Source organism: Diabrotica undecimpunctata, chromosome 8 (assembly GCF_040954645.1).
Source record: "Diabrotica undecimpunctata isolate CICGRU chromosome 8, icDiaUnde3, whole genome shotgun sequence".
NCBI lineage: Eukaryota > Metazoa > Arthropoda > Insecta > Coleoptera > Chrysomelidae > Diabrotica > Diabrotica undecimpunctata.
Window position 1 is genome coordinate 58,358,826 of NC_092810.1, and position 26,631 is coordinate 58,385,456.

At 33.7% G+C, this 26,631-nt stretch overlaps 2 protein-coding genes across 7 annotated transcripts in view; both read right to left on the reverse strand.

Moving 5' to 3' along the window:
- Pkn (serine/threonine-protein kinase N) overlaps window positions 1–26,631 on the reverse strand; it is a 132,379-nt gene that overhangs the window by 57,687 nt on the left and 48,061 nt on the right. For all 4 annotated transcript variants that reach the window (XM_072540332.1, XM_072540334.1, XM_072540331.1 and 1 more), the window contains exon 5: window positions 1,141–1,370. In XM_072540332.1, the coding sequence (XP_072396433.1) occupies window positions 1,141–1,370 (230 nt within the window). The remainder of the gene's footprint in view (window positions 1–1,140; window positions 1,371–26,631) is intronic.
- Window positions 1,388–26,631, reverse strand: part of LOC140447593 (uncharacterized) — a 31,239-nt gene continuing 5,995 nt past the window's right edge. The window contains exons 2-5 of one of the 3 annotated variants that reach the window (XM_072540335.1): window positions 20,323–20,982; window positions 13,110–13,334; window positions 7,932–8,182; window positions 1,388–2,930 (exon numbers count right to left, since the gene is read on the reverse strand). In XM_072540335.1, coding sequence (XP_072396436.1) covers window positions 1,632–2,930; window positions 7,932–8,182; window positions 13,110–13,334; window positions 20,323–20,749 — 2,202 coding nt within the window. In that variant the 5' untranslated portion in view covers window positions 20,750–20,982 and the 3' untranslated portion in view covers window positions 1,388–1,631. Of the gene's footprint in view, window positions 2,931–7,931; window positions 8,183–13,109; window positions 13,335–20,322; window positions 21,131–26,631 lie in introns of all 3 variants that reach the window. The other 2 variants (XM_072540337.1, XM_072540336.1) reach the window with 2 other exon arrangements.

Here is a 26,631-nt window from a genome sequence, read left to right on the forward strand (position 1 = left end):
AGGACGAGACAGCTAGAGTAATTTTAGCAAACAGATAGCGACGGTGCTTAAATCAAGATTACTCTCAAGAGCAGCAAAAATAAGAGTACATATATTAACGTATGAAACTGTGACATAGATGCTAAACCAGCGTGAAGCAACAAATATACTGATATTAAAAACGGAAAATACTATGGACTATCTTTAATCAGGACCTCTAGACACTCTATGGAGATGAAAACTTAGTGTGCTACATTAAGACAAACCGAATAATATGGCGCGATATGTACTAAGATCGAGTGATGAAAGAGTCGTCAATACAACATTTTGCGAAAGTCCCGATGGTAGAAGGTAAGTTGGTCGCCCAAGAAAAACATGGAAAGATGCAGTAACAATAGATCTACGCAAAATGGTAATAATAAGTTAAAATCAATCAGTGGATTCCTTCACGTTACCTTCGCTTTCGACTACAGAGTCGAGTTGTCTCATCCAATCGAGAAACGTAAAATCTGTAGAAAGGTAAACTACTACCCTTCCGCCCTAACTCACAACCTCACTGGCATAAAACCCATCATTAAAATAAATGTCTAAAAGCTCATTTTCTACATACAACCTTGATAACCTCAGACTTTATTAATTCGGCAACAAATTCTGTCCTCATGCGCATATCTGCAGCTACCCTCCATGCGCTTACTAATGTCCCAAAGAATTCTAAAGAACAGCTGCAGAAAATAAATATTAATTGACAACCTGATCGTCCCAGTAGAAGCATCTCAACCCAACACCAACAATCGATATTGCACTTCATTGAACTAAATCAATAGCCAAGAAGAAAACCACTGGGTACCGTTTTAGGATCGGCAACCACTTTGTCGCGTCAGTTAACAAACATAAGTGAAGAAACTACATGATCGTAAAGAAAGAATCTCCACTTGGAAGACACACATATACCATTGGCACACCATACCATGTTGGTTTTCACCGGTGCTAGATACGTTGAGTACTCAAGTTACCGTGATCAACAGGAGTCCCGTGTTACTGAAGAAGCAACCTACAAAGGTAGCGAAACTTCCGAGTAAGAAACCGTGGAAGTCTCAGACTTTATTAATTCTTAAACCTATTATACTATCGTGTATTACGATTTGATTCAATTTTACTGACCTGTTGAGCATAGAACAAGAAGTCAAATGCCTGCTGTTCTCCGATCCTTCCCTGAATGGCTGTAAACTGGTATAATGCATCGTCGTTGGACTAAATGCTTGAGCATTTGCTAGTTCTTCTTTTAAATGTATTGCCACCGGAGAATCCTCAGGCAATTCCGATTTCCTTATTTCCAAAGATTTCTTTAAAAGATCAAGTTTCATACTACTGGCTCTCAAACTTTCCTGTGCCTAAAATCGCAGTTAAAAAATAACCTGGTTTCGAGCAAACATATATTAGATTTAAAAGGTTGCGTCAAATTTAAGTTGCAAAGCAAAATAGTGTACGGAATAATATATATTTGTTGTTACAATAAAATATTCTTACCTGTTTTGCTTTGCTATAATAATGATAATAAAATTTATGCATCTATGGATCACAGTAAATTAGTAGCAGCTAACATAAAATAATTTAAAAAAATATCAAACACACATTCAAGCTTTCAAAACAATTTAATCATTCTTTTTCAACCCTTTCCAGTTAAAAAAGGGGGTAGTCGGCGTATCACCCACGGAATAGGTTCTATTTCTAAATCCAATATTTTCGAAATATGTACGACAATGGTCACACGTACAACTGGGATTTTTCGCAGGACCTATGTGATGTCCAGGTTTTTTGAAAACTGTTATAACTGGACCGAATCTTCTGGCAATATACCTTGGTTCTGTGTACTGACCGGGGAATATAGTAAACGGGGCACCCAAGGAAGGATCTAAACTCAGTCTTTCTTTAATTATAATTGCACTAGGGGATTTATACAAGGGTGATGTAGGTACTTTATCCGAGGGAGGTTGTTGTTGAGACCGTGTATTAGTTTTTTCTTCATTTTGTAAGATAGTCCAACCTTTCTCGGATTTGTCGCTGGCATCAGAATCAGAATCTTTCGATCGTGAGACGTTCATGCGACTCAGTCTTTTATTCACAATCTCTTGTAGATTTTCTTGTTGCTGTAACAATTTACTTTTTGATTGAGTGTTTATTCCATGCTGCACTCTGTTTTTCCACATACGTTCCATTCTTTTGATTCTTAACTTATCTTCAGAATCTGCATAATCGAAACTATCACTCGGATGTAAACTAATGCTATTGGTGGTACTCGTAAATTTTGAAGTACTGCCCTTGCTGCTGGTTTCTTCATCTATCTTTCGTGGTACAAAATATAGACTATCGTTTTGAGGAATAGTGCTTCGACTGTGTAGTAGACTGTCGATATCAGAATATGTGTCTTTCCAAGAGGTGTTTCCAATGGATGATTCGTAATCAGGTACTGTGCAGGAAGACATAGAAAATGGGGTAGCAGAATTTGGAAAGCTGGACATACTAGACAAAGAACGACCGATTGTAGAGTACGAGCTCACTTTTGAAGGATAAGCCGTACTTATACTATCTTCCTCATCTGAATTTTCTTTGTCAAGCGATGTGCTGTTAGTTTTACTCAGCCGATACGGCGAGTTTTTGCTAATGTTACTGATAGATTTTTTCAGATTATATGGTACACTTTTATCGCCAGCATTTTGATGTGTAACAGACATTGTTTTAGATTCAAATACAGTCTGTGGAGTAGAAACAGTCTTACTTCTAGATGAGGATGATGACGAACTACTGTCAGATTCTATATCAGTACCGGTACAGTAAACATCTATGTGTATAGTTCGAGGTTTCTTCGAATCTCCCGATTTAGTATCGCTTTCGGATCCTTTTTTCTCTTGAAGACCTTTATAACTTGCAGATTGACTTGACGTGGTGTTTTGCTGCAAAAATATATAACAATTTAATAGAAAGTAATTTGTTAGCAATTTAATGTTACATTTTAATGTATAACACGATTGTGATAGAATATATCCTGGGACAAATATTAATAAACGGACTAATACGGAATATAAATAAATAAGACGCTAAAAATAAGTAACGAAAAATATGAAAAATTTAAAACATCTGTAAATATAATAAATTATTATGTTGCGATAACAGTGTACTGATATTTTCTTCGTTGTCATGGTTGTTTGATGTTTAGAATAAACAAACATATTTAGATTTTTGGATACTAAGTAACTCCAAAAACCTATGGTACCCATCCACTAGACCTGTACTAGCTGGTACATGGTTCCAGTAAGCTGGAATTTGTATCATAAATAAATGGAGGATGTGCAATAATTCAATTGGCTGAATTACGTTGATAATCGGGAAATAATTTGAATTTTCGTCCTATAAACCAATGCATTAATCGGAATTTGATATTTAGTTGACTTCGTTTTGCTTGTATGCGTTTGTCCTTTTGGTAAGCCTTTGGTCTAGATGAAGAAGTCTAGACACTGTTGACATGTTCTTTTACAAGTGGTGAACGTGACGTACTGAATTTTGTGACATGCCCAATCTTGATTTGGTTAACTTTTGTTCTTCAGCGATTCTAAAATTTCGATAGGGAGGGAGATGGGTCTGAACATTTTCTGAGACTGTCACTGGATTTTGGTTAACGAATAAATAATATTTCTACGTCATGGGCGATACTATTTTTGTGTTCTGATTCTAAATTCTCCTGTGAACAATATTCTAATGTCTCCTGAACAAATCAGGAACAATAATGATCTCAGCAAACTTCCTTGTAGAATCCTATCTTCAATCGGGGTGGCCGGTTAAAGAATTGTGTCAAACTGATAAGTTGTGATGTGCTAAATATGATTTTAGTAACACATAATAGGTACTGGATATTCCAAGTTTGAATATAAATGAATATAGAATATGAATAAGATGTCAAGAAACACATCGTTATCAAATTTCACAGGACTATTGAAATATTTTGTTTTTAAAAAGTAAAATTGTACTGTGGATCGATATTTAACTCTACAAATTGGGTTAAAATTTTAATTCTTCTTTTAATAATAGACCTAAAGTACACACGTATCAACGAATAATTATTATTTACAAAATATATCCGGAGATTAAGCGAAGAATGGGAGTACAATCAGACATAATCGACTATATAGAGGAGAAGAGACTATCCTGGTACGGCCACGTCAGAAGAGCGGACAGAGGACGCTGGATAAACAAAATCACAGAATGGAGCCCGATTGGAAGAAGAAAGAGAGGAAGACCCCGAAGGTCATTCAGAGATGAAATCGACGAGGCTATGGAGAAAAGAACCCTGCGAGATGGAGACTGGAATGACAGGGAAAATTGGAGAAAACGGTTGAGTGAAGGAAGACAATGAAAACTGTGGAAATCCTTAGTAGTAGTAGTAGTATATCCGGAACATGTATAGAAGTAATTTGTATAATAATATTGTGTAGAAGTAAAAGACTATTGGTAGTCTTTGTCAAATAGACATATATTTGTTACAGTACCTCACAATCGTATCATACATAACATAAACTTCTCGTAAGGTTATTAAAGTTTGTAAAAGAAATACAGAGTGTAATAAATCAATCACATTCAAGTTATTTCATAGCTGTACAAAAATATTTACATCGGTTCGTGTGGAAAAGTTCGTGCTGCATTGTTGAAGTTCTTAAAAGCGCATAAATATCTTTCGATCTTTCTTTAAAATTTTCAGGTATTTTCAATCAGCCCCTGGTATGTGCAATAATATTTTAAAATAAACCTCAAAAGCAGTATTTGGTGTAACTGAGTGAGTAAAGTTGACGATTAATTATGTACTGGTAGACATTATATATAGTGTAAATTATTACATTAATAATTGAGCAAGAGCTCAGTAAATAGAATAAAGAATATGGAGGAAGAGCAGTAACATTATATTTAAATGAAAATTCCTAAGAAATTGTTACGAATACTTAAACAATTATTGTTAAAAATCAGGAATCCGCAAGAAAGTCAAGAAGGATCTCCTAAAACTTAAAATAAGCAAAAAGCACAGTGTTTTAGACACAGGTCCCTCCAGTTGTTTTTCCAAAACGACAGTTGTTTTGAGTCATCTACGACCTCTATAACAAGGTCTTAGTATAATACAATTACTAACTCTAAGTAAAACCACAAATTGTAAAAGCAATCTTTATTTTTCAACAGGTAGGACGCGTTTTGACATCTCTGTCATCATCAGCTATAAATATAGGAGAATCCAATGGAGTATAATTAAAAGAAATTAGCTAGGATGTCAACGCCATAGTGGATAATTATTAGAAAGCACTCCAAAAGTCCAATTGCTCTCTTCTGGGTACCATTTTGGAGACTAACTGGGGTTTTACTTTAAATTTCATGACACACTCGGGATATGTTTTGTATACTTAACCGTTATGTCAATACCCAAGTACCTGATACGGGAGTCTATACCCGTGCTACCCAGGTACCCGGCATTGTTTCGGTAAACTTCGCTTGTACATTCCGAAAATAACAGACAATTGGGATTTTTCTTTGTTTGCTATCAGTGTTTATTTAACTGTGGTTACAAGTTGTTAATATTTTTGTGACTATATGCGTTTTTTTTTGTTGTAATTACTTGTAATAATGGCAAGAAGAGAAGTGAGTGCTAGCGAATTTAGAAGGTAAGTTATTACTGTTTATTTTTACAATGTTTTATACATAGATCATTCAATTTTAGAATGACGTATGAAAAGCAACAGAAGTACTTGCAACAATTTATAGACGATATAGATGAGGAAGTAGACAAAAATATCGAAAACCAGGAATCAGATGAGGACTATGTTTCGCAAAGCAAACCGGATGGAGATGAAGCTTCTGACGTAGAGGACGCTTTTACTGATATCAATAATAAGATTGAAATCGATACCGACGGCGACGATAGTAGTGATGAAGATTTTGACGATTTTCAAGAAGGTTCTTCCCAAAGTGATGTTCTGGTTGCAAAAGATAAAACGATTTGGCAACGAAAACCGTTTACTGCAAGTCGAACACTGAAACGTAACCTTTTGAGTGAAAAAACGGTCCCAGTACGTTCTACTAAACCTCTTTCGATTAGAGATACATTCAAATGTGTTTTCAGTGACGTAATATGTGACATAATTATACGCGAAACCGATCGAAAAGCTAATAGCTGTTGTGAAAAGTATAATGTTGAAAACCCCGACAAACCTCGAAATATTTGGAAGTCACTCACAACAGAAGAATTTGATGCATACTTAGGTATTCTTATTACAGCAGGAGTACGGCATTCAAATTCAGAGCACTCGAAAGATTTATGGAAAACAGACTCTCATCCTTTGTATCGAGCAACTATGGGCATAAATCGCTTTTGGTGCATCAGCAGATTCTTACGGTTTGACAATGACAAAACACGTGCAGAACGTTTGCAAAATGATAAAGCTGCAACTATTACAGATATATTCCATCTTCTTAATGATAATTTACGTCGTAACTATGTACCGTCGAATTCTCTTACTGTGGATGAACAGTTATTTCCTTTTAGAGGTAGGACACGTTTCACGCAATATATGCCAGCAAAACCTGCCAAGTATGGCATCAAGGTTTGGTGGGTTTGTGACGCCAATAATTCGTATCCACTTACTGGACAAATTTATACTGGACAAATTTATACTGGAAAAAATTCGGCTGGACGTGAAACTAATCAAGGTGAACGCGTAGTAAAAGATTTGTGTTACCGATACAAAAATTCTGGACGAAACATAACAATGGATAATTTTTTCACAACTCTTTCACTAGCCCGTCTCCTGTTGTCTTGGAATTTATCATTCGTTGGTACTTTGAAAAGAAACAAACCATATATTCCATAAGAAATGCTGCCAGAGCGTGAGCCTGAATCGTCATTACACCGATTCAATGCAGATCGTGTTACTATTTGTTCATATGTACCAAAAAAGAAAAAAAGCGTTGTCTTGCTGTCAACAATGCATGACAACGATAATGTAAGTGGCCCAAAAAATAAACCTGAAATAATTTAGTTCTATAATACAACTAAAGGAGGCGTAGACAACATGGACAAAATGGTTTCTCATTATTCCACTAAACGCAGAACTTTGCGTTGACCAGTAGCCTTCTTTCACAATATCCTAGACGTAGCTTGCCTAGCAACTTATATAATTTATACAGAGAATAATCCACAGAGTTCTACTGAAACCAGTAAGCGTAGAATTTTTCTACAAGACTTAGGAAAACAACTAGTGATGCCTGCAATTTCTGCTAGATCTAAAGTACCAAATGTATACCGAAATTTTTCATCAAGGTCAGGAATTGAGTGTATGTTAGGAAAACCTCTACCTACAGATTCAAGTAATACTGCAGAGTCATTACCACTTCGAGATTCCACTGGACGCCTCAAAATTGTTGGAAACTGCTACATTTGTATGTCTTTAGCGAAAAAGCGGCTAAGAAAGACACGAAAATCATGTAATGTTTGTAATCGTCCACTATGTAACGAACACTCAGTAAATATAAGTAAGTGTGGACAATGTGTTTAAAATGTAACTTTTATTTACGTTTCCATATCACTTTTATTATAAAAAAAACTAGACAGAGCTTCATAATTTACTAAACATTAGTGTTACCCGGGTGCCACGGGTGTGGACGTAATGGTGTAAAAACTTTGACAGGTAATTTTAATATATTATATGCATTTTTTCTTTGGTTTTTATGATAAATCTCTTCGTTCTAAATAATTTTAGGAATAACTAGAAGCTCGAATAAAAATATTTATACTATCGTCAATGATTCAGATAAAAAAATTACCAAGGATACCCAGGTACCTGGGTATAGACACAAAGGTTAATGATTTATTACTCTGCATACTTTTTACAGACTTTAGAATTATTAAGTTTCAACTTTACCTCTAAACTGTTTTTCTTTAAAGGAATAGATGAAAACGAATCTCTTGACGATTGCCTACTGCGATTATAACCGACTGTCCTTCCTCTTTTTAGTTTACCGGTTTTACCAGGAATATTTTCTGTACTATTTTCTATGCCGGGAAATTTTAACATTGGAGAAGTACATTTATTAACCATTTCGTATGTTTGGACAGAAACGTCTCTTTTAACAGATCTTTTTGGATCCGTCTCTTGGGCACATATTGCACAACCTATTGTAAAAAAATGATTAGTTTGGGATATAGTTATAGTTATATACAGGGTGATATAGTTATATACAGGGAAATTAGTTAGAATGTTACAGTGCATTCGATAACATACTAATAAGCTGTTAGTATTTGAAAGTAAGGTTCTTAGAATGATATTTGAATCCCAAAGAGATGAATTGACAGGAGAGTGACTATGGTGCTGAAAACATCGTCAGAGATATAAAAGCTAACCGGATAAGACGGGCAGGTCATGTGGTAAGATCAGAGAAAGACAGAGTGATAAAGACAGTGTTTTTGAGAGACCAGACGGTAGATCAGTAGGCCAGAAATCAGTAGGCCCCAGAAAAAGATAGAAGGATAAAGTTGAAGCTGATTTATTTCGGATTGGGGTACAACAATGGGAAATGGAAGCTCAAGATCGTAGAAGATGGAGGGCTATAGTAAATGCGGCGAAAACTCACCCCGAGTTGTAAGGCCAGTCAAGAAAAAGAAGATAACATAGTGGCAGACCAAACGTATGTTTTTTTATGGAACACTCTGTATAATTAAAAAGAAGCACAATAACAATGATCTATTGCTGCCACATTTTTTATAATTTTTTTTAAATCGAATACAGGGTGAGTCAAAACGCAAGTATATTATTTTCTCAGTAATTTTAAATAGAACACCCTATATTTTATGTCACTATTGAAAAGTACCATTACCATACTTCAATTTTTATTTAATATTCCGTAAGTTTAAATTTAATAGTTTTTGAGACATTTTTGTTTTAATATTTAATATTAAATAAAAATTGAAGTATGATAATGGTACTTTCCGATAGTGACATACAATACAGGGTGTTCTATTTAAACTTACTCAGAAAATAATGTACTTGCGTTTTGATTCACCCTGTATTCGATATAAATAAAATTAGCAATATCAATCATTTTTGTAAATTTCTACAATCAATAAAATAATGTGGCAGCAATAGATCATTGTTATTGTGCTTCTTTTTAATTACACAGGAACTTGAACTTGTTACGATTTTTATAAAAAATTGGTTTTGACTTTGTAAATACCCTATATAACATAATAAAACCGTATATTGTTCTAATAGGGAAGTGAATAAGATTTCGAATATAAAATAAAATACAGGGTGTTCCATTAAAAACAAAACATAACTTTGGTCTGCCACTATCTTATCGAACACCCTCTAACACTCTAACTAATTTTATAATATGAACCTCAAAGTTACCTACAATTTTTATTATTAACTTTTATTGCTATCTATTATTATAGCGGATTTAGTGAGTTTTCTCACACTAATCAATCACCCTATATATATATATATATATATATATATATATATATATATATATATATATATATATATATATATATATATATATATAAAGAATTTTATATTAATAGCGCAGATTATTATAATAAACGATTTTATCGAAACGAACGTTTATACAGTCAATTCAAAATAAATACTTCCAAATTCAGATGATTAAGTTTATTGTCCTAACGATGTCTATTTTTGAATATGCTCAAAATTTTGTCCAACACCAACACTAACATACAATCACGTGATAAGACTTACTAAAGTGAAAAATGCGATTGGATCTAAGAATCCCCTGAATAAAACTCTCTCAATGCGAGAAAAATTAAAATTAAAACATGGTCAATGAAAAACAAGAACAACTTTGCTCTCCAAGGGGGAAAACCGAGATTTTTTGCAAAAAGCGAGTAATTTACAAGTAATACTATTTGTAATAAGTCACCATTCATCATTGAAGATTATAAGGTAAAAGAAAGATATGAAGGTCGATTCGGAATTGGAAGGCGTTTTCAGTCCGTGTTTGTTGCTATATGAGCATTTGACTCACATTTTTAAGAAAATGGTGACAAAAAGGCAGCTACGGCTATTCTTTACTTCTACTTCGCTCTAACCGAGTTCTAGATTTAGAATATGCTTAGTCAGATCTTTTTGTGTACATTCTTATTCTAGTTAAAATACCAATTTAAAAATGTTATCCTAGTGATGTTCGTCGTGTGAGCATTCCCCATGAAGAGACAAAACTACGTTGTTTATTCTGCTAATATATTTAAATACACTTCATCTATATCGTACAAACCGTTGTACGTCATCCGCGTCATAGTCCGTGAGGTTACATGATACCAACACGAAATATTTAGGCGGTAGGTGTGTTCTTTTTTAGAATCACTTTGCCGAATACACTGGCATTACAGCCACTAGACATATTTTATTATATACGCGTAGAAATAATAATTCAAGATTTCTATTAATGTTAACTTAAAGAAATACACAATAATATGTTATATTAATTTGTTTTGTTGTATAATCCACTTTTGCAATAATTGTGACCTATTTGATTTAAAATGGATTCAGGATTTTTTTATACTTTGACAACTATTTGAATTTCGATCTCTGTCAATGATAATGACGTGCAACGGTATTTAAATTAGATGGACTATATATTAAATTATTATGCCTTTAGTTTATTTTAATTAGAAAAATTTATACATTTAGCATTACAGAAAACTGAAGAGACATCGCAGGGTAAATTCAACATTTGAATATAATGTTGTTATTTGAAACATCTTGCTATATTTTCCTGTGGTATTTTCATATATGTCTTCTTTTCCTACTTTGCATTGCAATCTGCTGTTGCTATTTCTGTATTATATTTTGAAAGCCTTTCATTTCTTTCTTCGCTTTTATTTTGTTTTTATTACTCTTCCTCTGTCCGTTGCCAAGCCATACCCATTTTCCTTTTTTTTTTATTAGTTTTTTTGGTCATTTCCCTGCGATTTAATTTTCTCCAGCTGTTCATCGACCTTATTCTACCACACCATTATTCTTCCTTTATTTTTAGTATTTGAAAGCCTACCTTGACATTTTTTTCTTCTGCTCTAGCTTCCTTACCCTTATTTCTGATTTTTCCTTGGATTTCTCTTTCCACTTTACTCATATCAACATTAATGTATATCTTTTTCTCAATCTCTGTAAACTCATTTTTATTTCTTATTAATATTTCTTTATCTGTTGTATTTTTTAATTCAACTAAGCAGCTTCTATCTACAATTTTTCTTGTGTTTTTAACCTTAATTTTAACTTGGAAATTATAAGTGAAAAAATCCTTAGCATTTTTGTTTATTATATTTTGGTCCTGTGTTTTGTGTTAACCCGATATAGTAGTAACAATTGAAGTATTAAAATTTACATCTCTGTTTTTTCTCTTATGCTTATATGAAGTATATCCTCAAATGATTCTGTCTATAGTTCACCCCATAGACATATAATACAAATAGACTGACTACTACAATACAGCCGTGTTCACCCAGTGCGACAGAGAAAACTGACGCAAAGCAGTCTCTGAATGTCTTTCGATAGGGCCGGGTTTATCGACCACGTGACCTTCTCATTGGCCATTTAGGTCACGTGGCCGATAAATCTGACAAATCAGAGAGAGATGCAGGGACTTCTTTCCGTCAGTTTCTGTCGCACTGGGGGAACGCCACTGTAATGCAGCAGTTAGTCTATTTGTATTATATCTCTATGGTTTACCCTTCCCTGTGCCTATCTTTGTAAATAATTAGATCTCCAGTATATTACTGTATTTTTATTAGATTTTAACCTTCGCAATATTTCAATTGTAAATTTACAGCAGTCTAAGAATTCAAAACTTCTGTCGGAGAATGTTAATCCCGGTTTATTAATTTATTAAAATAGACATTTTATGACCAGAATGATTAAATTTTATTGTTTTTTTACAATAACTGCACGGTAATATAAAAATACCCATCAATTTTGTTGTTTATTGGTTATTTAATATCAAATACTGTTATTACTAGGTTTAATAAAAAACTCGGAAGAGCTATTAAATCATTTTTGATTAAAACATATGGCATAAGAGTATAGAATTAAATTTTTGCATTAAGTGCATTCTTCTTTTAAAACTCTGATGTTTCTCTAATGTTAGTTTCTCTATATTAAGATTGAATCAATCTAACATCAGTAATCTGTTAGCTCTTTCAGACAAATCCATATTCTATATTTTGGATTGGGTTTTTTAACGGACATTGTAACGTGTCAAAAATGCGGTTGTTATAACCTGTAAAATTTTCGTTATTTTATTATTCCACCCTGTACATACATTTTAATTCTCATGAATATCTTCCCAAGAAAATATTTTAGGTCATGCCAATAAAATGCCGTAATAAACCTGAATTGCCCTTTGGGTGTTATTTACCCATTTCGCTGTTGTCGGTGTCGGCCTTTTGTTTGTAAATATAGAATATTGTTTCTAAAGTACGAGGCGAATGGTACATTTGAATCTTTTATTGCCCATTAGACGTTTCTCACCTCAAGAACGACCTTGTCCATAATCTACCCGGACTGAGCAACGGTTCCTTCGAGCCTATTGTGTACCAGTGTTCTAAGATTAATTCATCACAATCTAGATCACTAGATAACAAATAATCTCACATACTGAGTACGTCTCATAAACAGAAAAATAAAACAAGGGGAACGTTTTTGTCTATGTATAGTCTCATTCAGAAAAAGACAACACCCTGACCAGACAATAAACTTAAACAATCAGCTAAATAGAGCACACGTGAAACCTGATATAAAATCATCATTAAGTTACCTCAAACAAAAAATACCACTCTGAGAAACAAGAAGTAATCACTTTTAAAGTAAAGGAATAGTCTCAATTATTATCAGTTCACATTTGTTTTTTAACGTCAATTAAAAAGATGTATACCAGAATCAATAAAAACGTGTGATGATCCTTGGCTCTTTCTAGTCTGACCAAAATACTGAGTTTCCTACAGATTTGGAAAATAATAGAGTTTAAAAATAAATTCCGAATATTATAACAATCTTAAATGTGTAAATAGTTGTATATCTACTCACCAAGTTCGTTACAATTTCCTTGGCCTTCGTTAGTTATATCCTCACAGATTTCTCTTACTGGAGAAACTCTACGCACAGAAGAAAAATCATCGTTGTAGTGCAAATGGTGGCACCACGGATCTCCACATCCGTAAAAACTATCACCTTTTTGTTCGCAACAAGCAGATGGAGTTTGACATCTCAGGCTCTGCGTCCTATGCGAAGTCGTACCACTTGGTATGCTTTCTGTATAAAATTCTCACAGTTAATTTAAAGGTGTTTAAACTTGCACAAGAATTTAATAAAATATCACTAGGGTAAAGATGAACACATTTATATGTGTGAATATGGTTGCTTATACACGCTTGTTCAGTTAAAACCCACCTTTGGCCAGGTTAACCTTGTAATCACTCAACTGACGTACTACAATATTAGGTATGTTTGTAAAAGTCACACTGATCAGTTCCTGAAGGTTTGTCATCATTGCAAATTCATACGCGAATGAAAGCAGTGTATAGAATCCAATATTCAACTGTCAAGGAATGGTATCAAAAATGTAAGAGTGAGAAAAGAGACGAATGAAAATCCGCGAGCAGGTGCATTGAGTACTGCACCAACAGACGACAGGAATACAGCATGTGTGGAAAGCCTAATTAGAGAAAATTATCGAGTTTCAATCAGAGCAATTTTAGAAAATGTTGGTGTGAGTATAGGATCTGTCCATAGTATCCAAACTGGGTTACAGCAAAGTTTGCGAGCGATTGATTCCTCATCTTTTGTCAAAGGACTAAAAAACTTGCGAATAAGTTTATCTTTGCAACATCTCAAGGAATAATGGTAATGACTTTCTTTCGTAATAACTGCTGGCGACGAATCATATAGTCATTATTTTCAATCATCCAGTAAGCTGTCATCGACGCAATCGGTAGATTCTCGGCTGCTAAAAAAGTCTAAAATTTAACCTTCTGCAGGTAAGGTCATCAATCTTAAGTCGTTCCTTGCTGTGTTTTTCTCCATGACATTTTTCATTTTTGAATGTTAATGTTTTTTCGGGGGAAGACATTTGAAAAACAGACCAGTTTCGTCAGCATTAAAAACATCATTGGGATCATAATTATTCACTAAATTATGCAATTCAGATTTACATTCTTGGCAGACTGGTTTGCTTACGCTCGCACTTTCGCCGCACATTTTTTTGAAGGCTAAATCATGTCGTTTCTTGAAATTCTCTAACCAACCATTGCTGGCTTTAAAATTATCGATTTTTAGTGAATTAGCGAACTCTACAGCCTTTTCTTTTAGTATGGGTCCACTGACACTGATGTTTTTGTTTCTACACTGTTTTAACCACGTAAACAAAACTGTTCCAAATTAGGGAATTCGGCAATTTTTCGTTTCTTACATTGAATATTGTCTCCTGATTCTTGTTTTTTCAATAGTTCAGCTTCTTTTTTCATGATGATTGATAATGTACTCTCGTGTATTCCAAACTGAACCGCAACTTCTTTTCTTTTGAATACATTTTTCACTGCTTCTATAGCTTTTAATTTATCAGCATATGTTAACGTTGTTAATTTTCTTTTTGAGCTCATTTTAAGCAAGTTATCAAAAACTTATGATACAGTAAGCTGTTCAACTGTTGTCCTAATCCTGTAAAGCTGTAAATTCTGGAAGAGCTTCATATAAAAGTCAGAGTATTAAAAAAGTAAACCGAGCATACCTAATTTACTTCGGCCACATAGCTAGAAGAACGGGGACCATGGAACTTTTACACGGTTATCAGAAACAATAAAAAAGTCAATTTTTTATTTTCAGTTGAATTTTGATTCTTAGAAATACCACTAATTAGGCCTAGAAACCTAGGTCGTAGAACTCACAATTCTGCAAGTCAAAAACCTATACGCGCAAATCAAACTGACGAGCAACGCGAAGCGCAAAATGAAGGTGAACGAAATCGATAGAATCGAATTCAACAAAGTAGAAATGTCACGTTTAATCCCCATATTCAATTATAATGTAGTAATCCATTACAATTTACAGCAAATCGTTACTATTGGACAAATGAATGTTGTGTGTCCACATAAGGCATTTAAATATACAAGTAAAGCCAAAGGATTGTGTTGCGCCTGTGGTCAAGTCAAATTGACGCCATATATTGGTTTCCGAAAACGGGCCAGATTCTGTTCATTTTTTGCCTCATATAGCTAAGACAGCACAATGTCTGTCTGATCAGCAAGTTGACAATAAATCTCATATAAACAAACGTTGCCATGACCAAGAATATGCATTTTCAAACTGTCCAACTTGTGTTATTTGTATTGTTGTTTGATTAGTCATGTCGTTATAAAGTGCTTAGGTCTTTTTATTTATCCCATGGTAAGTTTAACTACTATTAGTTTCTCAAAGATTTTAAATATTTAAAAAGCATAAGCAAAGGCTATTCAAATGCAGTGTATTACATAGTTAAAAAAAAAATGGTATTTTAAAGTTAAAGTTTGATTGCAAAAGAAAAAACTTGCAATCTCGAAGATTGTTTAAAAAAAAAAATGAACATTTAATCTCATGAATCCAAATCTTCAAAAACGCAATTTTTTATAAACATAATACTCATTTTTAGTCTAACGAAAATCATGACGTTACTGCACAAATACGTCAAGATTCCTGGTTCTTTAATGTATACTCTGCAATTAAAGACAAACTCATTCTACATGTTTTTATTTATGACGCATTATCATCATTAGACAACCATTAGACAACCTCTCTCCTAAGTCCGTATCCTACGCAAGGATATGGTGGCGTCATGATGTTTGATTGACTGTGATTGACCATTCAACTATATTTTGAGCTTTGTGAGATGCTTCCAGAAGGAAGGGTCATGTAATTTTTTAAATTTGATCAGACCACCGTGAAGGAGCTTCTGCCTTCCACTCTACCTTCGACGATCAGTCTTTCCATGCTCTCTTTCCTTCTAGTAATAAAACCAAAGTACTTCAGAACATTTCTGTTTATTGTTGTAATGAGTCTGGCATTAATATTTAGTTCTTGAAGCACATATTCATTTGTACGTTGTGCTGTCAATGAAATTCGTAATAGTCTCGTGTATACCCTCAAAGCTGTTTTTTTCTGTTTGCGCCAGCTTTCTTGGTCGACGTTCAGATGCATATGTTACAATAGGCAATATCAGTGCACATGCAAGGTGAAGTTTCCTGGCTTCAGTTAGGTCGGTGTCTTTTCAGATTTTCGTCAATTTTGCTGTTGCTGACCTAGCCATTGTTAGTCGTCGTCTTATTTCTTCTTCACATTTGCCATTATTTATTATTATCGATCCTAAGTAGTCGAATTTTCCCTCTACTTCGTATCCCGCTATACTTGTGACTTCTGCTTGATTAGGGAATCTACTTTTACAAAAAAAGATAAGATAGCTGTTAGCACGATTGGTTCCGGCGTATAATGTATGTAATTTACTACCTCCGCCAAGCACGTATTCCTATATTTCTGCCTTCATTTGGAAAATCTAGTATAGCTAAAAAACCGAAGATTTCCAAGTGTTCGAAGGCTTCTACACCCAGTCGCTCTGATGATTTTTGTTAAGACGAAATAAGTATAAGCAAATAGTAGAGGCACTATACGTGAAATCAAATCTTAACTGACTTTTCTATATCTATACTTTATCTCAAAGTGACTAGTCTGTACGGGGTAAGATATGCAATGCTAACCATATGGGAATTTCGCCAAGACGTTGCCAGTTTTATGCAGTGAGCGATGGCGTTCTCTATTGTCTATCTTTCAAAATAAACGGAATAAACCAGGAGTTCTCAACAAGTCCTCACGTACAATTTCATGTAATTTACAAATATCGTTTGCTAATAATTTTACATAATACTATACATTATTTGTTTCTAATAGTAACTTATCAACTTTTATCTTTTATTAGTAGCAGCAGTATAATAAAATGTGCATTAAATAAACATTTGTTTCAAAGTTTAAAATAATTCCGGTAATTTCTACTAACTGCCAAATTTAAAATGTTATTTATGTCCCTGCGGTGCTAATTACTGCCATAATGTGTAAGGAATTTGTAATTTTGGTTGATATCAACTGCAAATACTTTCTTCTAAGTTATTCAGTAATTAAGAAGCAATTAGAGTAATTCTTGTACAGAATATGTTTAAAAGCTTGATACATCCAGGGCCTTAATTAGTCTTTATTTGCTCTTCGGAGCGCGTAAACATATTCGAATTACGATTATTTGTACCATCTTGGATGTACTGTTACTGTTTTGTTATTGTTATTATTTGTTGGTGGCTGTTGTTGTGATTTGCTTTTGTCAATTATATTTATTTTCTGTTGTTGGCTATTGTTATATTTGACGCCGAATTTTTACCGTAAAATGGAGGAAATTGTTCAATGGAATCGTAGAAAAGCTCTGAAACTTTCAGAGAAGCAGATACTAATGAATATTATTAATTATCATCTTAATCAGGATAACAACGATTCTGTACCAAGTGTAATTAGGAAAGTGTCAGAAATGAGTGGTGTTTGCGAAAAGACTCTGTTTCGCATACGACAGGAATATTCATCACCTGCTGGATTACAATCTCCAAAGAGCAGGCCCAAGAAGCGAAAGGTTGGTAATTCTCGTGACAACAAGTACGATGAATGTGTCAGGGGCCAAATTCGTAGAAAAGTTCATCAATTTTTTCGTGACAACATACCACCAACAATAAACACCATATTAGCTGTTGTAAATGTCGAAGAAACTTTGCCCAACTTTTCACGGGCCACGCTACATCGCTTGCTGAGTGATATGGATTTTTTGTTTATAAAACGTTGCAGAAATTCAATTTTGATTGAAAAACCAGAAATCATCTCGTGGCGTCATCGTTATTTACGCGCAATTCGTAAATACCGTGCAGAAGGATACAACATAGTGTATTTGGATGAATCATGGGTAAATATCGGGCACACTGTGAAAAAAGAATGGGTTGATAACACAATTACATCTCATCGCGATGCTTTTGTTCGTGATGTGACAACAAGATTAAAAGCTCCAACAGCTCGTGGTGCACGGTTCGTTTTATTGCACGCAGGATCTACCAGTGGATTTGTTGATGGAGCAGAGCTCACGTTTTTGGCAAAGAAAAATACTCAGGACTACCACGACGAAATGGATGGACCGACCTTCGAAGATTGGTTCGAAAATAACTTAATGCTAAATTTGCCAGAAAAAACTGTTGTGGTAATGGACAATGCCTCCTATCATAGCGGAAAGTCAGAACAAATTCCCAACAGTTCAACACTAAAAAAAGATATTCAAGAATGGCTTCTGTCAAAGGACCTATTTTTTGAAGAAGACTACCTAAATTGAGAGTTACTTGATGTGGCCTTCAAAGCAAAATATAACAAGTACATAATATAAGATATTGCCAAAAAGCACAATGTGAAGATTCTGAGGCTCCCACCCTATCACTGTGAACTCAATCCCATCGAAATGGTTTGGAGTGAAGTGAAACGGTATATAGGTGGACGCAACGCGAATTTTAAAGAAGCTGAAATGCGAAATATAATTACAGCAACGTACCTGGTCATTACGCCAGAGAAATGGAAAAACTACGTAAACCACGTAATAGCAACAGAGAAAAAAATGTGGGAAATTGACAATTTGTTGGATGATATCGAACCAATTATTATAAATATAAATAACGGAGATAGTGATGACAGTGACGATAATAATGATGATGATGATAGTGAAGCAGAAACTAAACGTGACAGCGATTGACAGAAAAAGGAACTAAATATAATGGTGTACAATTACGATTACTTACACACGAAATTAAATACAATGACTTCTTTTATTTTCAACTTATTTATTAGTTTTATTTTCGGATAATTCTATGTTTTGTTACTGCCAACATATACAGTGCGGTTTTTAAAAGTCCTTCCCCCCTTAACTTTTGAACGGAACAATACATAAATATAATGTTTCTTTATATTTTAGTTTTATTTTATTCGATTTTATTTAAATCTATAAACAAATGGTTTGTATAGCTAGCACATACTGTAGAATTAAAAACAAACTGCTTGTGTGACATAAATAAAAGGCATTTCTTAATTTCTGTTTTATTTTAATTTAACCCAAGTATGTTGTAGCAAATATTATTTATGTTTGAGAACCTTTGACAGAAGGAAGTCAGGCAGGGTCGTTAGTGGGCATTAGTACTTAAGCTACCCTCAACACAAAAGAGTGGATTAGGCTAAGTAGTAAGAAGTGACGTTTATTTTAATACAAGTTTGCAAAGAAGTATGGCATCGATGTTGTGCATTTACCCTGTACAGACTAGTCACTTTGAGACAATCTATAACATAGCTATTTTCCAGCTGTTTTATAAGCACGGATCACGCCACTCAGATGTTTTCGTCAGGAAGTCTATGAGCTTATTTGGACAAAGTGTTTATTCTCCAAATATTTCTTGGGATAAATAAAAATACTATTAAATAATTTATGTTGACTTAACTAAGCCAATAATACAAATAGCACCATTAATAACAACTAAAGTTGCAATAGTTTTGCAAATGCATATTTTTTCTCATTGTAGCAGGTATATATTAGATTTTAATGAAAATCTCTAACTAATATTACTTATTCTTTGTGTGTACAAATTTTCAAGAGTGTTTGTAAATAAATGAGTTTAAAATCCGATTATTTTCGAAATAACGTGCTGTCTATGTGAAACACCCTGTACATTGACCACTACAGAGAAATAGATATTCTAAATTCCAATTTGAAATTTTAACTTACTGTTTTCTACACATAAAAACTCTAATTTTGAATTTGATTAAAAAAATAAAAATAAAATATTTTTTACTACACGAAAAAATATTTTACGATTTTTTACAAATTGATTGATTCCAACAATAGCATCCATAAATTAAGGACCTACCAATTCGTAATTCTTTTTAAGATATAACAAGCAATTACGTATCATATAAAAAAATAGTATGTTTAAACTTCCATTATCCTTCTGTTATATCTTCCGGTATACTTCTGTTATCCACTTCACGTGAAATGTCCCATAATAAATATGAGAAGATTTGATCAGGAACTGATTCAAAACAAAAAAAAAACAAAAAAAACTGATACCTAAATCCTAGTCTAACACGCATGAAAGGATATTAAAATAAAAAAACGAAAGTAAATAGAATTATTGATTACAAACTTCTATTCCAAGCTTACCTTTCCGTTTTGCATTGCTAGAAAGAATAATGTTACATGTGCTTCTACACTTCCTGTTAAAGGGATGACAACTCGAACTAACGCATGAGCCGGGAGAGAACAGCTCACTACCATAAGCAGAATCATGTACCGGCACGTTCAAGAGACCACCTGGTTTTGGCGGAGGCGTAGAAGTAAAAAACAAGTTTCCTTTTTGAAAACCATACAACTTCTCAGGATTGGAGCTTCCACTTTCAGATCTGGCTACATTTGAAGGTGGCTTTCCACTAGGATCGTTCGAGGTCCATGAATACAGCATCCTAACTCCACTTTCGTCTTGAATTGCTCCTGTTTTCGGAGGGTTTTGGGGGTTTCCTACGCCCGGGTGGTTGATGGTAAATTCTGCGTGTACGGACCATTGTTGTGGAGGATCAGGGGTCGAATACATTTTCACATTATTTTATTTTTCGACACGGTTGTTTTCATTTTAGTTTCGCGCAGAGTACAAAGGAAAAAGTCATTTCAGTTCACTAACACTCGAGGCTATTATTACGTCATCGGCGCAACAGGCTAGGTATTTTTAGAGTCACTATTTCTGATTATCTCGCGTGTGTATCTTTTATTCATACGCGTAGAACAATTATTACTCCTTGCAGACACTTGTCAACGTTTAGAGTTGTGCTAAATTTAAAAATTAGACCAGTCAGTATATATTAAAACTATTTTAAAATACGTCAAGGATTTTTCTGTTTACAGAAAAAGGAGTACATATTACGCTCACCAAATTTTATTGTAGGCGGTGACTCATCCATATTCGTAGTCAGGCGCTCTGTAGGAAGCTTGAAAGAATGTACAAAACACATAAATATGTCGATAATCCAAAATCGTAAATTTTGAAACGATATATTCAATGATTTATGAGAAAAACTACCCAAACTATTTTAACAGTAAAGTCAAAAGTAGTTTTTCTAAATCAACTTAAAAATAAATGTAGGTATATATACTTCATTCCAATCTGTGGTGCTGGAGACAAACAACAGACAGCTTTAATAAATATGTTTAAAACATAGCTAACAGTGCCAATGTTAATTCAGCCACTAATATTTGAAACAATTACTATTTTAATGGGAATAAACCACAATTGAAGGTTAAAATAAGTTTATTGACGTTTCAATCTCCACTTCGGAAATCGTTCTCAAAATACAATCAATAATGTTTCCGAAGTGGAGAATAAAACGTCAATAAACTTATTTTAACCTTCAATTGTGGCTTATTCCCATTAAAATAGTAATTACTTTAAAATGCCACAAGAAAATAGCTTCAGAACAATACTAATATTTGATTTCACTTAAACACTAATTTAAATGATCATCAAAAAAGACTAGCAAGGTAGAAAAACTGTGACACCATCAGGCCATCAAGCATAAAGTGCTGGTGGATGACGTTATAAAAATAGTATCTACACAAGTCTATTGGATAGATTTTCTAAAAAGCGGTATCACTAATCTTAATGTGAAGTAACGGTGAAATAATGTCAATACGGTATCGAAAAGTTTAAATCATATTTTTTCTCCAGAACGTTGAATATTTTTAGAATGAGCATTTAAGAACTATTAAAACAGACAAAATATTAATCTATTATGTAAAAAATTAGGGTTTACATATTGTAAAGAATAAAGATTAGAGAAAGGGCAAATTGAAAAGAAAATAAATTGGTATGAAAGTCAAATAAGTTGCGAGGTAAATAGAAAATTAGATAGAAGTACTATTACATTTTAGGTGAACAGAGTAAGTACTGTCTACAATATATGTTACAGTTGAAGTTTTATACAACAGCAAACGTTATTTATGGTGAGGTGCGCGAAATAACGTATTTTCGCCTCGAGTTACCGAACTTTTCGACCAGTGAAACGATCGGAAGGTCGACATTCATTTGGTGGCGTATCTGGGAGGTGAAAGCACACGTGTTTCATTCTGTAATAGGAAAAAATTAGTCGACCATGCATGGAACTAACTACCATTCTCGAAAGAGAAGTAGAAGAAAAGTGTTTAGGAGTTGTCGAGTTATTGATAGAAATTTTAGGTGGAACTCGCATCTCGAAAATCAGCACTAAAGAAACAACTGACAAAACATGACAAAATAACTTTGTTATTTTGTTGTGCGGTGTAATGGATCTCAGTGGATAAATCAATTGCTGGTAACAAGATTACTGAGAATCTTGCTAAATATACTCCTTTTATTGTATCAGAACGATTCTGTGATATATCAAAAAGCTGCATAGTGCAAGATGTCCGAAACTGGGAAAAGGAAGTAAGTGCAGCTTACTAAGAAAATAGTTCATACCACTAGCAATAAAATACGTTATCACAACCTTCTCCTTGCAACGCAGAAATGCTCATGACTTTCAGAAAACTGAACTCAGAGTAATCGCAGATGTTCTTACTGGAAATTTCTCGCTCAGATATCATCTCTGTAAATGGGCAAAGTGAACAAAGCAACTGCCACTACAGGGTAATTGTTCGCCAACACCATAAATATCTGGAAGAGCTTAAAGATCTTTTAGGTCGCAATGTGAAAAAATATGAGGCCAAACGATTTCTTTGAAGTCTAAAATTTAGTTACTGCTAAGTATAGTTCGTGTTATTCAGACTGACTTAATTATCGCAACATTAATTTTCATATTGGACTTGATTTTGTCGATAGAATTAGGGTACAATAGAACCATAATACGAATAGACGTGGAAATACTGTGCGCACTAGCAGATTTCAAGTTACGGCACAGAGCGTTCAGTTGACTGGGAACCACTGAGATATTTATTTGGTAGTTTCACTGTAGAAGCGATTCGCGACGTTGACAAGTTTTGTGAAAAACTGAATTTTTAATAATTATAATTATATTTAATAATAGTGATTTTGAATCTTCTAATTGTGCATATACTTTAAAAAAGTGCAAGAGCGTGTGACTAGCATGGCAGGTAATTTGATAAATAATCTAATAACAAGAATAATAATCCGATATTTTTAAATTACACTGTCAGGAGTTTTGTGAATGAAATCCAAAATATCGCAAAGAAGGGCCGTGCAATTGAAGCAGGAAATATATCCAGTTTTATCACTCCTGATTACAAGAATAATTATTGTTCAAGCTGAATTTTCATACGTAAAGTCAAAGTAACATATCATTTATTACCATAAGCATTTTAATTTTTTTCCAATAGAGGCAGGTATCTGCACACATATATAAACCACGTACTGAAATATACAAAAATATATTTGCTTAAATCATTAAAAAACACATACGCACTGCAAACTCTGATGACAAACCTTGGAAAAATAAATAGATATTTAAAAAAGACTAATTAAAACGAAAAAGGAAAAACATGATAAAAATGAAAAGGTTACAGAAAAAGTAAATCGCACAAAAAGTCTATGCCCTCGAATCTGATTGGATAGAGTAAAATTGATTTCAAATCTATAAATACTCAGAAAGAGCAGAAAGACGTAGTGATGGTTGATAATACAATACCGCGTATTTTCTCTGTATCCGTTGCAGTTTTGGCTGCAATTAACCTCAGAAAAATAGACGGAATGCCCAAAACTAAGGATATATTTACTTATACAATAAAAATGCATACAATACAATATGAATTCACGTATACAATAAATGAGAAACAAAAAAAAGTAGTCAGAATAAAAGAAAAAAGTGCAAGAATTCCCCAAATACTGGACCTCAGGTGGAAGATATTGAAAGAATATAAAAAAGTATCAAAAAGAATTACAAGCATAAAATAGCAAAAAATCGCCATAAATGTTGATGTTGCCATAAAATGATTGTTGTTCTTTATTATTTATTTTTTATTATAAAAGGAATTTCAAGACTTTTCATAGCCAATAAAAAAGTAATCAAATTTGTAACGTACATACTAAATGGCTGTTACAATATTAACATAAGTTGTTGCCAAAATTCTTAACAATTCCGTTGCGATTGACTTATTTTGATGCCAGTTCGTCTCGTGATCTAAAACCATTAACTCGTGATGTATCAAAAACATCACTACACACACTAATAAATAAATATGTATGAATAATAATAAAATCTTTTTATTATCAATTATAACCAATTGAGTTAGCAGGGTAATTTTATGCCCAATGATCTAACCCTGAATTGAGTAATTTGAAAAATTATTTTTGTAAGTGACTAAATGCTTCACTAGCTTGTTTGTTGTCTAATGAACTCAATCCCATATCTACACCCAATACTCCTCCGAAAGTAATGAGACATTACCGTGATAGATGAGCTCTTCATGCTCCGTCATGGTCGCTAATTTTGTGAGACGAGCATGACCTAGTGGAAGCTAAGAACAGTTCAACTCCGATATGCTGGGACTGACCATTCATTCCCTAGCATCTTGTAGGACAAGAATGGGCTAGGAACAAATACAAAAGCAAATAAGTAAAAGGAACAACACAATCAGTCAATAAGAAACTGTAAAATTAGAGTCCTTTTCAGACTCTACTTCCGAAGATAAAGGACTGGTAAAAAGTAGACAAGAAAATTGATATGATGTTCAGCAAGAGTCCAAAAACGGTCGACCGAGTGAGTTAACCTACAAGGTTCAAGATTTATTGGAAACAAGCTTTAAAAAGATAACAGAAATACAGTATATATTTAAGTGGAAAGGGACTTTACACGTTTCACATTTCGGGTACACATTATCACCTATATTTTTCTTTCACACTGCTGCTTCCTCTAAGCAATTTAACTATCCACCTAGTATGTACAGAGCTATGAACCCATTAGCAATCGCATTATCAAAATATGCTTTAATTCAGGCTCTCCATTATACATATTCTCCAGTATACATGCACACTACAAGCCAGATGACGAGCTGGAAGCGAAATAGAACCCCAACATTTCGCATAAGGATACCCTAATAGTGCTAAATGTGCAAAAACACCGTAAATGATGACCAAATACCTAATGCTCTAGGCAAATAGGGACTTGGCGAAATTAACAAGGTGAACGACTTCAATTCAATTCTGCGTAGACAATCAAATGACCATCACAAACACAGTTTTCAAACATCATCCTTGTCGTCTTCATCTCATCACCATCTAGTCTATATAAAAACCCAGATAGCTTATACACTGATCAGAACATGCTGGCGAACATCAGTTGTCAACTCCTGTGTCCGACTGGGTACGATATGTGGTTCTGACCATAAGTTGCTTAAGTCATGACTTACCATAAAACTAAAGACAATAAATTCTATTAGGCCAAACCTGAGGCTTCCAACACAGTTTTTAAACAAAGACTACATGTTACATGTCCACCACCAATTAGAAGTGATTCAAACGGAACCTGGTATATGATAACGGAACCGTGATAATGTATCTCGTATAAATAAAACTACAAAACCAGTAACAATCAAAAAGAAACACTGGGTGACGGAAAGAACGTTTGACCTAATAGATTCTCCAAGACAACAGATACTGTCAAAAACAATGTCCCAAGAAAATAGGAAAATCCTAGACAACGAAATACGAAAGTTGTGCAAGGGAAACAAAAATATGCATATTAAACGAGTATGCGAATAACTTAAAAAGCATGAAAACAACAATAGACCAAGTTTCCTTTATAATAAAGTTAAGTACATATTATTCTAGAGAACTCGAACCACAAACACAAATTATAATTAATAATGGAGAGACAATAACAGATGCCAACGATATTGCCGAAATATGAAAGCAATACTGAGAAAAACTGTTACATGACACTAACGGAACTGTGAATCGCAATCCAGATTCTAGTAAGATTGGAGATGGAACCTTCAATTTTAAGTGGGTGTAAGAAGTGAAAAGGGCCCTCCGGCCACTAAATAAACAATAAATCATTCGGTGAAGACGGTATAACGGCAGAAATAATCAAAGCAATGGTTGAAACAGGGATAGAAACAATCCATACGCTATATGCCATGATTTGGCAACATGGCCAGTGGCCAAAGGAATAATATGAGTCAATTAACCATTGCACAAGAAGCACCAACTACATAACAGTAGCTCTTATGTCACATACAAGTAATATGCGATCTTCCACAGATACCTGATGACTAAACAAGAATCGGGCCTGGCAAAGGAACGAGAGAAAATTTTAAATTTCCGACAAATAGTAGAAAAAGTATATGAATTTAATGTTAAAACCATTTGCGATTCATTTAGACCAAAATCTGTTGTCAGACAAAGCTGTATATATATATATATATATATATATATATATATATATATATATATATATATATATATATATATATATATATATATGGAAAGTA